Below are 15,755 nucleotides of genomic sequence, written 5' to 3'. Positions count from 1 at the left end.
GGAGCCCCAGAGCCCTGGAGCGAGGGAATGCTGGCTTGCCCCACATCAGGAAGGGAATCCTCCAGTTTGGCTGTCTGGGACTGGTGAGATGGAGGGCTTCCGAGAAAGAGAAGCCAGTGCAAGCTGGGTGGCCTCCCTGAAGGAGGTGGAGGACTGCTGGGCGAGAAGAGTCCCCTAATTAGACTGATGAAGACGGATGTAAATAATTATATTCCTAAACACCATCAAACACGTTCAGAGTGCCTAGTTTGGGGCAAATGTTGGACATTTGTTATGGCACCTAATCTAAGTGCTTTATATATGTTATCACATCTAAGAGGCAGGGGGTATTTACCCTATTTCACAGATGAAGAAATTGGGGTCCAGAGAGGTGATGCCATTATCCAGAGGTCACACAACGAGTGCTTTGAAGAGCCTGGAAAGGAACTCAGGTCTGTGTGGGTCCAAACACTAACTCATAACCACCACCTGTACCACCTGCTAAGCAGCTCGCCATCCCTGGCCCACTCCCAGCACCGCCCCTTTCCCTGGAAGCCCCCGCCGCACCTTCTGCCTCTGCTTTCTCCCCTCCACTTGGGCCGGCAAGAAATACAGCCCTGGGTTACAATCTGCGGGTCGGTCCTAGTACCAGTTGTTTACCTTGGCCAAGTGAGCACACATCTCTGAGCCTCAGTTTCCTTAACTGCCTAACAGGGATAGAAATAGAGCTTCTGAGAGGAATCCGTGCGTTGATGAACGTAGGGTATCTAACCCCCGCGCCGGGCGTAGTCTGCCCTCAGTGACCCGGCGGCACGCTTTTAGGCAAGTTCTAACTCTCTGCGCCCGTTTCCTCCTGGGCACGACAGGACAATCAATGACAGTGCCTCTTAGGTCGTTCTCGGGAATAAACGTGTACGTGTATATGTAAAGCACTAAGAACCGTGCCCACAGTTAGCCGGGGTTGCTGTTTTTACTGTTGGGGAGGGGGGAGGGCAGTGGGGTGGAAGCAGGGACAAGCCAGGAAGGCTCTGGAGAATCGGGGCGCCCCGTCCTCCGTCCTGCAGCGTTTGGGTCTGGCTTCGGGATGTCAGGGCCCGCTGACCTCGGAGACCTCCGCCTGCTCCTCCGCACCCGGGGTGGCAAGGGCCAGCGCCGGGCGCTGACGTCGGCCTTCAAGGCCCCATCCTTCCCCCGCCCCCCTCCCCGCGGCCTCCTCTGGGGGCGGAGCCCGGGAGCCCACCGCCCCGCCCTCGCCGCGGGCCCGGGGCGCTGAGAGGGGCGCGCAGCGGAGCTCTCAGACCCCGCGCCCCCAGGCCCAGACCCCTAAGAGCGCGGGGCTCACTGAGTTCCCCCACCTGAGCGGCAGGATCGGGGAGGGTGTCGGTGCGGAGAGCCCAGGAGGTCCCGGCCTAAGGCCGTGGGCGGTGAGTGAGGGGCGCAGCTCGGGGGGCACCGCTCTTCTCCCGGGTCCTGGCGCTGGGGACAGGGAGGCAAAACCTTGGCCAGGAAATCGGCTCAAGCCAGGTTTGGACTGAGGGCGGGAGACTTGGGGACCCCCGCAGGGGGATTGTGAGGGCGAGAAGAATAGTCTCCGTGGTTGAGTTGTGTGGTGGGTTGGTGGTGTTATGGGGGAAGTGTGCAAAGGTGGATTCTGGTAAAACAGGAGGTGTCAGCGGAGCGGGTGGGTGTGGGCCATGGATGTGGGTGGAGAAAGAGAGGGGTGTGTGGCCGCGGGTCTTTGGGCAGATGTGCAAGGGAAGTGATGGGGACAGGGGAGAGTGTCCAGCCTGCATGTGTGGGAAGCCTGTGCATATATGTGCATCTGGGGAGAATCTGATGCTGGGGGGATTAGGATGAATGTGCAAGGAGTTACTTGGGGTGAGTGTGTAAGACCGTTGGGAGGTGTTGTTTGGGGCAAGTATGCAAACAGTCCCTTGGGATGTGAATGTGCACAGGTGGAGGTGGGGATTGGGCTTGCCTGGATGGGTATGCGTGGCAGGGGACTTGGGTATTGAGAGTGCACAGGCTTGGGGGCACAGGCGGTGTGTGAACTAAGCATCATTGGGGATGGGTGTGGGGGAGAGGGATGAGAGTGTCAACCCAGGATGGGTATGTAGTTCATGGGCCAAGTAAGTGTGTAAGGCATGGTTTGGAATAAATGTGCAACAGGTGTGTGGTTTTTGCCTGAAGAGAGAGAAGCCTGGAACTGAATGTCCAGAGTCCTGAGTTCTCTTCACAACTTGGACCAACCTCTGTTACTCTCTGGGCCTCAGTTTTACTATCTGTAAAATGGGTCTGAGGATGGTTCAGCTACCTAGTCTCTGCCTGGAGTCTCTCCAAAGCCAGGAGTCAGGGGAAGGATAAAAGTGAGACTTTTACAACTTGTCTTTTTCTTTCCCCTACCCCCAGGAAGCCCCTCTGGGAGCCCCTCCCCAGCCATGGACAAGCCCAGTCTTCCAGAGCTCCAACAGCCTCTGCTGGTGGGTGTAGGCGGTGAGCCCCCTGTCCAGAAGCCTGGCGAGCCTGAGCCAGGGCCTCCCTTTCGAGAGACAGCCTTTGCAGAATCACTGAGGGGTTGGCAGTTCTTGCCACCATCTCTTCCTTCTGTGAGTGCTGTACTGGGGGAGCCAGGGCTCCCCGACCTTGAGGTAGGAGCAGGACCACTAAGGTAGGCTCCTTAGTGGGAGCTGGGGGAGGGGGCTGGAGGTGAATCCAGCTGTGGCCAACATCCGGCAGGCTGCTGGCCAACTCCAGCTGCCAGCTGCTGGCCTGGAGTCTCACTTCACAACTGCGTGTGGCCTCCCTGGGTTTCCAGGTGTGGTTTTTCCTGTTCTCCATCCCACCTGGCTTCTTTACCTTTTTCTCTCCAAATTCATCTCTCATCTTTGTTCCCTTTGGCTCTGTTTGTCTTCCCTCTGATTTCTGACCCCCCTGTTCTCCATCAGTCTATCTCTTTCCAAAGCCGATGCATCTCTGTGCCTCTGTTCTCTCTCTCTTTTTTCCAATTAATGTCATTTTGTATAATTTCTTATTCCTTGTGCATATTGTCAAGCATGTCTTTTATTTGCTAAACATGGTTTTCCAGTTGCTATTGCCATATAAGAAATCACCCCCAAAGCTTAGTAGCTTAAAACAACAACAATCATTATCATGGCTCATGGTTTCCATGGGTTGGGAACTTGGGAAGGACTTGGGTGGTTCTGCCTCAGGGTCTTTCATGAGGTTGCGGTCAGCCAGTGGCTAGAGGTGGAACAGTCAGGGTCTGAAGCAGCTGGGGTCTGGTTGACTATCTCTCTCTTAATGTAGTCTCAGGGCTTCTGCAGGAGTCTCCCCATGTGCGCTGGTTTGGGCTTACAGCATGGCGGCTTCAGACTCCTTATGTGCCTCCAACCTCCAGCAGGAGTGTTTCAGCAAAGCAGAAGCTGCCTCACCTTTTCTTTTTTTTTTTTTTCTTTTTTTAAATTCTTTTATTTTTTTCCCCCTTTTCTGACTTATGCTTGCAAGTCGTGTTGCATTACTTCCACCACATTCTATCAATTACAAATGAATCATAGCCTGCCCAGACTCAAGGAAAGTGGACATAGACCTCACCCCTGATGAGAAGATTTATCAGTCAGATGGGTGTGGCCATTTTTGGAAACACAGTCTGCCACACTGTGGCAGTAAGCTTTGCTTTGACCTGGTTTGTGTCAAATAATCCCATTATTTGAAGACTTTGAGGGCCTTATTATTTCTGCTAGTTCTCCTCCACGGTTCCTGTGTGCCTGGTTATCTTTGACTGCATGCTGGTCATTGTATTTGAAAAATTGTTTTGAGGCCTAGAATGAAAGTACCTTCCTCAGGAGAGGATTTGGTTTGCTTTTGTCAGCTGTCTAGGGGTACTACCAGTTAAAGATCATTTTTAATCTAGTTCAAGGTCTGAATGAAAGGTTAATTTTTCATTCAGGGATTGGTAAATGGGATTGGTAAATGCCTGCAGGGCAGAAGGGGCCTTCTCTGTTCATTTGACCTCTCTGTTAAATTAACCTTGATTTTCACTTCAGTTTTGGCTTTACAGTAACTCCTTAAAGTCTTGTGAGCTATTTGATGCAAGATTAAAAAATATTTTTTTTTTTAACCTAGAACCTGTAGTTTCAGCAGGCAGGTTTGTCCTAGTAATTTAGGCCACCAGAGCTGGCTCCTCTAATCGCCATCTTTTTGCAGGGTCCAGTTCCCATTGGTTTCTGTCTCCACTTCAGCGGTTTTTAACTCAGAGCTTATAAGCAGCTGTAGTATCCATGCGTGGACCTGTGAACTCCTTGAAATTGAACTCAAAGCTTTTGAGTGTGGGTGAGGCTTTTCTCTGGAGACAGGGTCCAGAGCTTCCCGTCAGGGGGATCCAGGATGTGGGCAAGTCAAGAGCCTACCTCTTGGAACATTTTTCTCTCTGTGTCTTTGGGGGCATGGGGAGTGGAGCAGTGGGGCAAGGAAGATGGGTGGAGATGACCACTTAGGCTGTCTCCTGCCCATAGGATGTGTCATCCAGTGACAGTGACTCGGACTGGGATGGGGGCGGCCTTCTCTCCCCACTCCTACCCCACGACCACCTCGGCTTGGCTGTCTTCTCCATGCTGTGCTGTTTCTGGCCCGTGGGCATTGCCGCCTTCTGCCTGGCCCAGAAGGTCAGTCTGTGGGTGGAGCTGGGAGGGGGTTGGATATAGAAGAGGAAAATGCATTCAAAAGAAAAGAAAAAAAGAGGAGGCATGCTTGGGGGAAAAAAAAGTGATGGAGAAAAGGATTTACATAGAAACATTCAGGGGTAAAATGAGGCATTTTTCACAGAGGGCAGCCCAGAGTGGTGGTTAAGAACCTGAGCTCCAATCCTAGGCCTGCCACCCTCTGGTAAGGTTGTGGGCAAGCCGGTTAAACTCCCGGTGCCTCATTTTCCTCATCTGTAAAATGGGAATGAATAATTCCTGCTTCAGGGTCGTTGTGAGGCTCAGCGAATTAGAACTGTGGCATATAGTAATATACATATTTTTTTTTATTAGTCACCCAGTATCCCCAGTGCCCAACTGTGCCTGACCCACAGTAGCTGCTCCCTATGTTTTTGGAACATATGAATGAATACATGGGTGTGTTGGGTGGGGGAGGGGTCGGGCTGCGGGAAGCAGGGTGAGATGAGGGGATACCTGAGTCACCGCTGCACCACCTCCACAGACCAACAAGGCTTGGGCCGAGGGGGACGTCCAGGGGGCAGGGGCCGCCTCCCGCCGCGCCTTCCTGCTGGGGGTCCTGGCCGTCGGGCTGGGCGTGTGCACGTACGCGGTCGCCCTGGTGACCCTGGCCGCCTACCTCGCCTCCCGGGACCCGCCTTAGTTGCCCCTGCGGTCCCCACTGTGAACCCAGAGGCCGGCCGCCCAGCGCGTCCGCGGTCGGAGTGGAGAATCCAGGTGAATGAGGCGGCGGCGGCAGCATCCAGAAACGGAGAGTGAGTCGGTGCTCCCCCACCCCCCTTCCTGGAGGCCGCAAAGAGCAATTAAACACCAGACACTCCTGCCGCGAAACCTGTGTCTGTCTGTGTGTGTGGGAAGGCGGAAGGGACGGGCCAGAGTGACAGGCTGCCCCCCGGGGTGCTCCCGGACACCTCAGAGCCAGAGAAGAGGGAATCCGAGGAAGCTCGGAGGGCTTCCAAGTTGCAGAATATTCTCTTCACAACGTGGGTGATAGGTAGAGAATTAGAGAAAGCCAGGTTCCAAGGCCTTCCTCCTCCAAGTTCACTGTGTAACCTCCGCCCACGTACCTTCTGAGCCTCACTTCTCATCTGCAAAATGGGACTAATTTCTCCCACACCTGGAGCAGTTCTGAAGATTAAATGAGTCATGCAGTGTAAACAGCAGCCTCCCCCGGAGCTCCTTCGACAGCAAGTGGCAGAAATCCAACTCAGACTGCCTTACACAACAAATGGGAAGAAAGCTGAGGGAGAACTGGATTGAGGGCCTCAGATAATAGTCTGCTCTCCCCATCTCTTGGCTTCACTGCACAGGCTCCGCCTCGTGGGGGAGGAGAATGGAGCAGGCAGCTCTGGTACCCCAAAGGTCCTCTTCCCCAGGCACCCTCTCAGTGGCCCACCCGGGCTAGGAGGCAGCCCCATCACATAGCCTGAGATTGGAAGGGATGGGACCTTCAGGCCTCAAAGTGCTGGCACTCTGGCAGGCCAAACAGCCCTGTCCTGAACTTATCAGAGGTACATTAAATGGAGCCTGATATTACCAAGTAATAAAGTGAAAGTGGTTTAGTTTTTTCATTCCACTTAATGCCATTTAATCTTGCTAGAAGAAAACACTATTCCCTGTTTGTGCTCTCCTGCGCGTCTTCACGGGTGTAATTTCAAGCTAAAGATATTTATGCATTTCCTTCTTGTTTACTGGGGATGAAAATGACACCTGCTCAAAGGGGCAATTGTGGGCACCGTGTGGGCCAGTTTAAGCATGTGAAGTGTGCAGCAGAGGGCCCCCAGACGTGTCATTTTCACCATAAACCCCTAAACATAAGTGGCAGACAGGATCTGGCAGCCATGTGGCCCACCTGTGGGAACGTTATTCCTTGCTGGATGCTAGTGGGATCTTGGCTCCTGCCCCCTGAATGTGAGGGTGGGGATCAGTCAAATCAGAACTGAAAATACACCCATTTCCAAAAGCCCCTTAGGGGGTGCTATCACCCCTGACAGAGAACCAACAGGCCTCGGTCACTTCCTTTCACAGACAGGGACCCGAGGTCCAGAATGCACTGGCACCTCAGGTGTTTGTCTGCATAGTGAGGGCTCTGGGTCTGGACTTTTTTTTTTGGCCGCACCAAGTGGCACACGGGATCCCCAACTAGGGATCGAAGCCGTGCCCCCTGCAGTGGACGCGTGGAGTCTTAACTGCTGGACAGCCAGGGAAGTCCCTGGGTCTGGAGTCTTGAGTGGGACCCGTGCTCCACCACTTAACAAGCTGGTGACCTCTGGTGGTTAACTGGCTTCTGAGCTTGTTCCCTTACCTTATTCTTTCTTGAATTTTATTTTTTTGGCTGCGTTGGGTCTTTGTTACTGTACGCAGGCTCTCTCTAGTTGCGGCGAGCGGGGGCTACTCTTGTTGTGGAGCACGGGCTCTAAGCGCGTGGGCTCAGCAGCTGTGGCACGTGGGCTCAGTAGTTGTGGCTTGAGGGCTCTAGAGCACAGGTTCAGTAGTTGTGGTGAACGGGCTTAAGTGCTCCTTGGCATGTGGGATCTTCCCGGACCAGGGCTCGAACCCATGTCCCCTGCACTGGCAGGCGGATTCGTAACCACTGCGCCACCAGGGAAGTCCCTTGTTTCCTTACCTTAAAACAGAGACTGTAACAACAGCCACACCTCACAGGGTTGTTGGGTGGGTAAAAGCAGCATTCAGAGCCAGATTCCCCTCTGAGGCCCACAAAGCCCACTGCCTCCCCGACCATCTCCTTACTCTCCCCTTAGTCACTCTGCTCCAGCCACACTGGCCACCTTGCTGGTCCTTGAACCTCTGCCAGGGGGTCCTCCCCCACATGTCCATGAGTCCCTGAGTTCATCCCTGGCCTCCTCCTGGGCTTCCCTCAGACGTTCCCCTCTCCACGGAGGTGTCCCCGACTGATGTATTAAATCTGCCCTCCTCCCGACTCACCTAAACCCGTCTTCCCTGTTTGTTTTTAAATAGCATCCACCATCCAAAAAACACCAATTTTATTTGCCCATCACTTCACTGCTCCTCGAACCTGGGACGTGGGTCTCATTCACTGCTGAGGCCTCAGCACCCAGCAGGGCCTGCACACTCTAACAGCAGTCCCACTTCACCGGGCTGTTAAAATGAGTAGATTCAGTCAATAAATGCACCATCCTACTAGTGCTTTCCTGGGGTGGGGTGGGGTCTGTGCCCCCCGGGCCCAGGGGCTGGCTATAGCCACTTTCTCAGCAGGGCTGGGCTACCAGTTTATTTGACGCTGGAGGTGGTGGGAGGGGCAGCTTGCCCCGGCGTGCCTCAGCTCTTGGAGTAACGCCTCTGCAGAGATTCCCGGTAGAAGCGGAAGACGTGCTGGGAAGCAGCCTGGGCTGCGGCCAGGCACTGCTGGAGCTGGGAAGGGAGAGGGGCTCAGTGCTGCGGGCCCAGGCCTGCACCCACACGGCCTGACGGGCCCCGCCCCCCAAGGGGAGGCAGGTGGAGCGGGGATTACTCCCTGTGCATTTCCTTCTTCCCCACTTCATGGGCTCCTTCAAGGGGAAGGCCTCAGGGGTCAGGTTCCAGCAGCTCCAGGCCCTCAGACCAATGGCATCAGGCATCCTGACCCCTGGACGTGACCCCAACCTTGTTGAGCTCCGGGGCCAGATTGGAATTTTAGAGCCACAGGTCCTGTGACTCCAAATAGTCTTAAAAGCCATGGAACCTGAGACCCCAAATCTTTCCTGCCATGTATACCTGGATTCACAGGAGGGCCAGGTGGGAAATATTCTTGGAGACCATTTGGCCCAACAGGTGCCAAACTCTGTTTTTCAGACACCCCGAGTTCCGGGGTGCACAGCTCTGAGCTGGAAGCTGGGAGGCCTCCAGGTGCCCCCATCTCTTGATTTCAACCTGTGCCCCTCTTCTCATAAATAGGTCTTCCCTTTAAAATTCCCACAAAGGTTTCTATGGCTACAAAGTTTGAAAACTCCTATTTACAGAAGGGATGCAAGGACGGGGCCCTCCTTAAGCTTCTTAGGACTGGGACAGGACCTCGTGTCAGGTGGGTGGGAAGGATCTGGCATTCACCCCCAATTGCACACTGGTACCTCAGCATCAGAGTAGAGCCCCTTGGTGGTGGACATCAGCAGCTTCCGTTCCACGCTGTCAAGTGCAAAGGTCAGGACTGCCCGAGCCTCCTAGGGATGAGGGGTACAAGGTGGGGGACCTGGAACTCTCTCCTCAGACACAATCTCAGCTGGTCCCAAAGAGGGGGCTTGCTTTTCACTCACGTTTATCAAGTGTATTTTTTTTTTTTTGGTCTACATACCACCTCTTCCTGCTTCCTTGAGTAATCGCTCCCCATGCCACATTCCACCACATGGTCCTGACACGGGGCTTCAGAGCACAGCATCCTGCGCCACAGGGGCGGCAGCCCCAGTGCCGGTCACTCCCCGGTGCCTCCCATCTCCCTGCAGTGCTCTGTACCCCTGGGGCTGGAAGCCAGCAAACTGTATTTCCCAGATTCCCCTGCCCGTTAGGTTCTACCAGGAATCTGGTGGGAGACTGGGAGGGAGGAGAGAGCATCCTGGTCCTCATTGCAGCAGGAGTTTGGGGTCTATCACCTGCCACAGGAGGCATGGAGATGGGGTGGGTTCTGGACTTCAGCAGCCAGGGCAAAGCCAGACCGTCTGTGTGCATCTAGATCTGACTGCACCAGTGTCTCCACCAGCACAGAGCAGGAGCTGGCTTCCGGCTTCTAATCTCTGGGTGTCCTCTCTTCTTCTCTTCTGCTCCTTCAGCTCTTCCAATATGGTTATAACCAGTTCCCTGCATTAAATTCTCTCTGTCTGAAATCCCCCAAGGGGCTTCTGCTTTCCCGACTGGATGTGACCGTACAGTCCTGAGCAGATAACTGGGAATAACCAGAACCCTAGCACACTGTGACCTTGAGCCAGTGAAGAAAAAACTCTTTCCTCCTTTGCTTTTGTTTTTGAACCTCTTAAAATCAATTCCCTTTTTGCTTCAGCAGGTTAGAGCTGGGTTTCTAGCACTTGCCCAGATGAACAGGGCAGAGCTTGCCAGCTGAGAATGAGGTGGTACAAGCCAACTGTTTTGGAGAAGTGAGGCCTAGAGGAGAAGAAGAGTGTCTGCCCAAGGCCTTTTACCACACTACCCTTCATACCTACCTTTTCTTGCTTGGCTGTGGGGTCCAGCAGGAGGGTCCCATCAGAGTCCAGAGCACAGGTGACCCCACAGAAGAGGGCCCGCATGGGCACACCTGCGTCCACCAGTGCCATACAGGTGGCATTCAGGCAACAGGCCAGGAGCTGAGTGCCACAGGCAGTGGTTAAGAGTTTCTTTTTTTTCTTCCTTTTTTTTGGCCGTGCTGTGAAGCTTGTGGGATCTTATTTCCCCAACCAGGGATTGAACCCAGGCCCTCAGCAGTGAGAGAGCAGAGTCCTAACCACTGGACCGCCGGGGAATTCCCAGGTTAAGAGTTTCTACTGGAGGGCTGGTCAGCAGAACACATCCATGCCTCCATTCACCCTGCCAGTGCCTGCAGCAGACATCACTAATTGATCACAGAAAGGCAGAGTAGTTCTGGGATCAAGTATCCTTGGGTTCCAGACCTGAATTTGCCACCTCTAAGCTGTGTGACCTTGAGCAAGTTACGTATTCCCTCTGAGCCTCAAGCAGGGATCATAATGATATTCAACAGATACGCACCTTCAGGGAAACGGAGGGCAGAAGCCTTCCAAGATCACACAAGTAGGCAGTGGCAGAGCCAGGCCTGGAGCTGGGGTATCTAGAGCATGCAGTGCTACCAGGCGATAGACAGGCAGGGTGACAGAGGGAGGGGTCGGTGTCCCCAGGGAGCCCACAGTCCAGGGGAGAGGTGTGGCCCTGGCACAGTACAAGGTGAGCACAGGCCTGAGTCAGACAGCTGGCCCCACCTCAGTTTCCTCAAGTCTTTCCTCCCCAGGGCCCAGCTTCACAATCAGTCAGTCCCACCTCTGCCACTGACCCTCCATTGCCTCCCCTCTGTGAAATGGGTTCGCAATAGTCCTCCTTTTCCCTCATCTGTGAAGTGTCTGCCCAATGCAGGGCCATGCACCTGCAAAGCCGTCTAGAAATGCCCGTTTCTGGTCCTTGGCCTCTACCTTTCGCACCCAGACCACAGCGATCTTTCAAGGCTGAGCTGCTGAACCTAAGGTTCTACCTGCTCAGGGCTCCCCCAGTGTTGAGCCTCAAATCCAAGCTCTGGGTCAGAGCTGAGGTCACTGGCACAGGCTTTGGATTCTGGAGGACTTCCTGGAGGAGGTGGCCTGGGGGAAAGGATACAGAGCCAGCATCGCTGACGACCTGCAGCACCACGGTTATGGAGGTGCGGGGGTGCAGAGCTCCCAGCACCACCGCTTCACACGTGTTTCTGATCAGCCGCTCCCGGCTCTTCTCCGCTACGCCTGGGGAAATCAGGGGTGGGGTGGGGTTGTCAGGCTCTTCCCTTCCATCTGGCTCACCTTCCTCCATATGCCCCACCCAAACCCTCTGGAAAAGGGCCTGCAGTGCCAGTCTGGGTTACTGGAAGACCCTGAATGGATGACAGAGGAGTCCCACTGGGAAGGAGGGAGGGCCTGACTGCCACCCACCCGACCCCTGCCACTTCCAGCACCCACCAAGGGAGCCTCCCGGGGAGGAGAACCTCTGAGCTCCCGTGTCCAGTGCTGCTGTCCACCCCCATCCCAGTGGGCCCAGCCCTGGGGAGTGAGGGGGACAGAGTAAAAGAGCGGAAAAACAGGTTAATGGAAAGGAGGAGAGATGGAGCCAGGAAAGAGGAGGGGAAAGTAAAGATGGAGAGAGGGAGAAAGAGAGAAAAATGACAGAAACAGAGACTCAGAAACAAAGAGTTGGAGAAAGAGACAGAAATAGCTGAGGGCAAGGGACTTCCCTCGTGGCCCAGTGGGTAAGATTCCACGCACCCAATGCAGGGGGCCCAGGTTCGATCCCTGGTCGGGGAACTAGTTCCCGCATGCATGACGCAACTAAGAGCTCGTATGCCGCAGCTAAGACCCAGCACAGCCAAAATAAAGAAAGAAAGAAAAGAAAGAAATAGCTGAGGGGTGATGAGAGGAGGGAGGGGAGAGTGGAGACCAGGAAAAGCAGTGAGGGAGACACCGGGCGAGAGGCCCAATTACCAGGCAGACCGATCTTCGGCCTCAGGGTCACCTCCAGTGTGGCCTTGTTGAAGATCTCTTTGCTGACTTTCACCTCTGCTGGCCCGTACACGCCTGCCAGGACGGAGGTATCCCCTGGGGAGACAGCACGGGAGGCCTCACCCAAATCTTCCCTGCCTCTGGGGCCCAACGCCTGGCACTTAACATTGTGGGCCCTGAGCCAGGTGGCCCACAGGCCTCACTGTGGCCCACCAGTTGTTGGTAGTGATTCTTTGAGCACTTGATTCATTTCTCTGCCTCCACTTCCTCATCTGTAAAATGGGGACAACTACAGTACCTCCCTCACAGTTGTGAGGATTACATGAGATAAAAAGAAAACCACTTAGGACTCTGCCTGTAAGGGCTGAGTGCCCAAAAGACTTCAGCTATTATTATAAACTTTAATGGGAAGTTCTTCCTGAGAGCTAAACTTTCTCCCTCTTACTGCTGCTGGTCCCAACTTCTCCATCCAAAGCTTCCCTTAGCCCAGCTCTCTTCCCTCAGGCTCACATCCCCAAACTCTGCAGCAGTCAGGACACCTGAGAAAGAGATAAATATCTGGGGGTGGGTCCTGACCTGCTTATTTCCTCCTGGCTCTGTAACCTCAGCTGATTTTGCTCCCTTCTCTGGGCTTTAGTTCCACCATCTGCAGAATGAGGAGACTGGACCTCAACAGCAGCCTGCAAACTTTTCTGACCCTAACTCCCAATGAGAAATACATTTTAGAGCAGGACCTAAAACTCAACCAAATCTGTGTGCATGTAAATGGAACAAAAGCCTCAAAAACAACTCTTACTGTTATTGCTTTGATATACTCTGATATCTTCTACTCTATTCCAGTTAAAAATAACCACTAATGACGCAGTGGTTCTCAACCCTGGCTGCACAACGGACTCACTGCGTAGCTTTAAAAGATACTGATACCCAAGTCCCTCCCCCAGAGAGCCTAATTCCATTGCTGGGGGTTGGGGCTCAGGCACCAGCAGCCTCAGAGCTCCACAGGCCATTCTACTGTGTAGCTGGGCCTGCAACCTGCAGTGGGAAGAAACGGAGCTCCAGCAAAGCTTCAAAACACTGGCCTGCAATCAGAATCACCACAGCAATTAATTCAAAAATGTAGAGGGCCAGCCTTAGTTGGAGCAGGTAGGTTCTGAGGCTTTGCATTCTTAACCTCATCAGAGATTCTGAGGCCAGAAGCATGTGGGACACACTTTTGAAGGTCCGCAAAGGACCCTGCTCCAGGGTCCTGGGCTTTGGGGTTTTAGAACACAAAAGGGGCTCAGTATTTCTTAAGCTCTAAGAAACTCCAGGCATCTGCATTTAGCCAGAGAGCTAAGCCTTGGGGAGGTCCCGGGTAGAGGCCTTTTTTTCCCTGGAGTTGGGGAGGAGGAGCTGCCACACAAGGGAGGGGATTCTCTTGGCTCCAGGAGAATGTACCCGAAGGGGGAAATTATCCAAGTAGAACTAGATCCACACTGGGGCCTTCCTTCCTGTTACTCCAGATGAGCTGTCTGTGGTTCACGTGAGCACAAGAGTCCCTCCCCTCTGGACCCCACACCCATCTAACCCCTGCCCCATTTATCTGATCCTCTTACAGCAAAGCTCCTATAGAGCTGTCTCCACTCACTGACTCTTTCTTTTCCTCCTTGATCCCATCCCTCCACCAGAACAGCTCTTGACTGCGCCACCAATGACATACGTCCAAGTTGTCAACCCACAGGTCTAGCCCATCCTCACGTGATGCAGCCTCTGCAGGAGGACTAATGCAGCTGGTTGGCCCTTACAGCTCAAACACGTTCTTCTCTGGGCTCCAGGTCACCGCCCTCTCTTGGTTTTTCTCCTACCTTACTAGCTGCTCCTTCTCAGTGTCTCTTCCTAGCTCTGCACAAGCTAGAAGACCCAGGGCTTAGTCCTGGGACTGCCTCTCTTCTCCATCTATACTAATTTTCTTGGAGATCCCATCCAATCGGTAGCTTGAAATACCATTTGCCAATCGGTAGCTTGAAATACCATTTATAGCCGAAGGATTCCAAATTCCAGACTTGTATGTCCTACTGCCCAGTCCACATTGCCACAGGGATGTCTACTAGGCATTGTAAATTTAATGTTCCAAACTGAACTCATCTTCTCCCAGCACAGCTGATCTGGGAAAAAAACTCTCGCGTTATCCCTGACTCTTTTTTTCATATTCCCAAACCAAACCATCTGCAAAATCTGTCGGTTTTACCTTCAGAATCTCACCACCTGCACTGCTTCCACTCTGGTCTGAGCCACCCTCGCCTCCCCCTTTCCCGCTCTAACCTCAACAGTGCAGCCAGACAGATTCTGTTAATATATATTCAGATCATGTCACACGACTCCATTCTCAATCACTAGGCCTTATGTGACGGGCAGGCCTCTTTACCTCCCTCCCGCCTCCTGTCTCTGCTGCAGCCACACTTGTCCCCTGACTATTACTCACCAGGCAAGTTTTGGCCTCAGGGCCTTTACCCCTGTGGTTCCCAATGCTTGGTAAGCTTTCCTCTTGATCTCTTTAGGGTTTGCTCCCTTACCTTTAGGTTTTTATTCAAAAGGTACCATCTCAGTGAGGCCTTTCCTTACCATCCTAATTAAGACTGCAACCCTCTCTAGTACACCCTAGTCCTCTTCCCTACTATGTTTTTCTCCACAGCATTTTACTATATATTTTACTTAGTTATCTTTTGTCTGTCTCTTTGACTAAAATGTAAACTCCATTAGGGCAGGGATTTAAAAAAATGTTTTATCCATGTATTCTCAGTGCTAGCAAAAATACATGTGTTCAATGAAGGAATGAATGAAAGCAGGTTCTGTACCTGGGTCTGAGGTAATGCCCTAAGGCAGGGCCTGAAGCATTTATGGGGGTGATCTTTAGGCCTGTCTCCAGAGGAATATTTCCCGGGGTCAGGGAGGTGAGTCTAGTCTGAGAATTATTTAACTAGGGGAAGGGGATATTTACCTAATAGGTAAGACCTGCCACAATCTTAGGGATATAGGAAGAGTTGTGTATCCCAGTCAAAGGGATATTTACCCAATGCGTGGGGGTGGGGCTGGGGACATCACCCTCAATCTGATAAGTATCTACTTCGGTAGAAGATCTGCCACGGGTCCAGGGAGTAATTAAACCGCTAGTGGTGATTTGCCAGTCTACCGGGTATTTATGCGAACAAAGGGGTTTGCCTCACCCTGGGATGTATGGACGCAAGATGCGTGTGTGGGAGGCGGGGGAGGAACCTAGTCAAGGGAGACACCCGGGTAAGGAGATTTCCCCTATTCTGGAGTATTCGTTCTTAAGAGGAGATCTGCCCCTCTCTCATTCTGAGTACTTACCAAAGTGGAAATATCTTCTCCCGGTTAGTCTGGAGGGAGAGGTATATGTCTACTGACGTATGCAGTAGTACCCACCCCGGCAAGAACTGCACCAGTCCAGGAGGAATATTTACCAGCTAGCACAGTACACTGTAACCGCGCCCTAAAACGAATACGACCTGGGTGAGTTCCTACCTTGCAGGAAAGAGGCAGAGCCATCGGGCCGGGACAACAAATTCTGTTCGCAGGCAAAGTGCCGGAGGCTACAACTGGGGCCCCGAGGGCCAGACTCTCTTCCAGACTCAGCGCTGATCTTCGTCTCAGTCTGCATCGTCCCCTCCATCGCCCCGGAGCCCACGTGCAGCCGGGATTGTCGCTTCCGCCCAGAAGCGCCCGCTTGCGTAGAGACTGCGTACCTAGTGCGCACGCGCCGACCCGGGGTCGGGGGTGGGGTCTCCAGGATCGGTGCCCGCACGTGGCTCCGCGTTTACTAACAATTTGGTCCCTCCCACTCCCGCCTCGAAAGTCCAGGAAAGCC

The 15,755-nt window shown here is 53.4% G+C and overlaps 2 protein-coding genes across 2 annotated transcripts; one reads left to right on the top strand and one right to left on the bottom strand.

Moving 5' to 3' along the window:
* The first annotated feature begins 1,211 nt into the window (after positions 1 to 1,211).
* On the top strand, positions 1,212 to 5,525 carry TMEM91 (transmembrane protein 91). The gene is made up of 4 exons (XM_059905136.1): positions 1,212 to 1,403; positions 2,389 to 2,627; positions 4,491 to 4,640; positions 5,179 to 5,525. Exons 2-4 carry the CDS (start codon positions 2,418 to 2,420, stop codon positions 5,335 to 5,337), a joined length of 519 nt encoding a protein of 172 aa, XP_059761119.1. The 5' UTR covers positions 1,212 to 1,403; positions 2,389 to 2,417; the 3' UTR covers positions 5,338 to 5,525.
* Positions 5,526 to 7,682: 2,157 nt separating this feature from the next.
* Positions 7,683 to 15,681, bottom strand: EXOSC5 (exosome component 5). The gene is made up of 6 exons (XM_059904972.1): positions 15,413 to 15,681; positions 11,873 to 11,986; positions 11,019 to 11,140; positions 9,863 to 10,003; positions 8,783 to 8,872; positions 7,683 to 8,087 (listed from the first exon to the last, which is right to left on the bottom strand). The coding sequence occupies exons 1-6, from the start codon at positions 15,558 to 15,560 to the stop codon at positions 7,995 to 7,997; spliced, it is 708 nt and encodes a 235-aa protein (XP_059760955.1). The 5' UTR covers positions 15,561 to 15,681; the 3' UTR covers positions 7,683 to 7,994.
* Positions 15,682 to 15,755: the final 74 nt, after the last annotated feature.

Source organism: Balaenoptera ricei, chromosome 19, assembly GCF_028023285.1.
Source record: "Balaenoptera ricei isolate mBalRic1 chromosome 19, mBalRic1.hap2, whole genome shotgun sequence".
Lineage (NCBI taxonomy): Eukaryota > Metazoa > Chordata > Mammalia > Artiodactyla > Balaenopteridae > Balaenoptera > Balaenoptera ricei.
The sequence above is the reverse complement of the archived record's forward strand: the minus strand, read 5'-3'. Positions and strand labels throughout refer to the sequence as shown.

Excerpts from the sequence above, each read along its gene's own strand:
- EXOSC5 (XM_059904972.1), bottom strand. The coding sequence starts at position 15,560 with ATGGAGGGGACGATGCAGACTGAGACGAAGATCAGCGCTGAGTCTGGA. Across the intron at positions 10,004-11,018 it reads TCGTCAGCGATGCTGGCTCT|CTCCTGGCCTGTTGCCTGAA; the intron begins GTATCCTTTCCC and ends TGTGGCACTCAG. Across the intron at positions 8,088-8,782 it reads GGCTCTACTCTGATGCTGAG|CTCCAGCAGTGCCTGGCCGC; the intron begins GTACCAGTGTGC and ends CTCCCTTCCCAG.
- TMEM91 (XM_059905136.1), top strand. The coding sequence starts at position 2,418 with ATGGACAAGCCCAGTCTTCCAGAGCTCCAACAGCCTCTGCTGGTGGGT. Across the intron at positions 2,628-4,490 it reads CAGGGCTCCCCGACCTTGAG|GATGTGTCATCCAGTGACAG; the intron begins GTAGGAGCAGGA and ends TCCTGCCCATAG. Across the intron at positions 4,641-5,178 it reads CCTTCTGCCTGGCCCAGAAG|ACCAACAAGGCTTGGGCCGA; the intron begins GTCAGTCTGTGG and ends CCACCTCCACAG.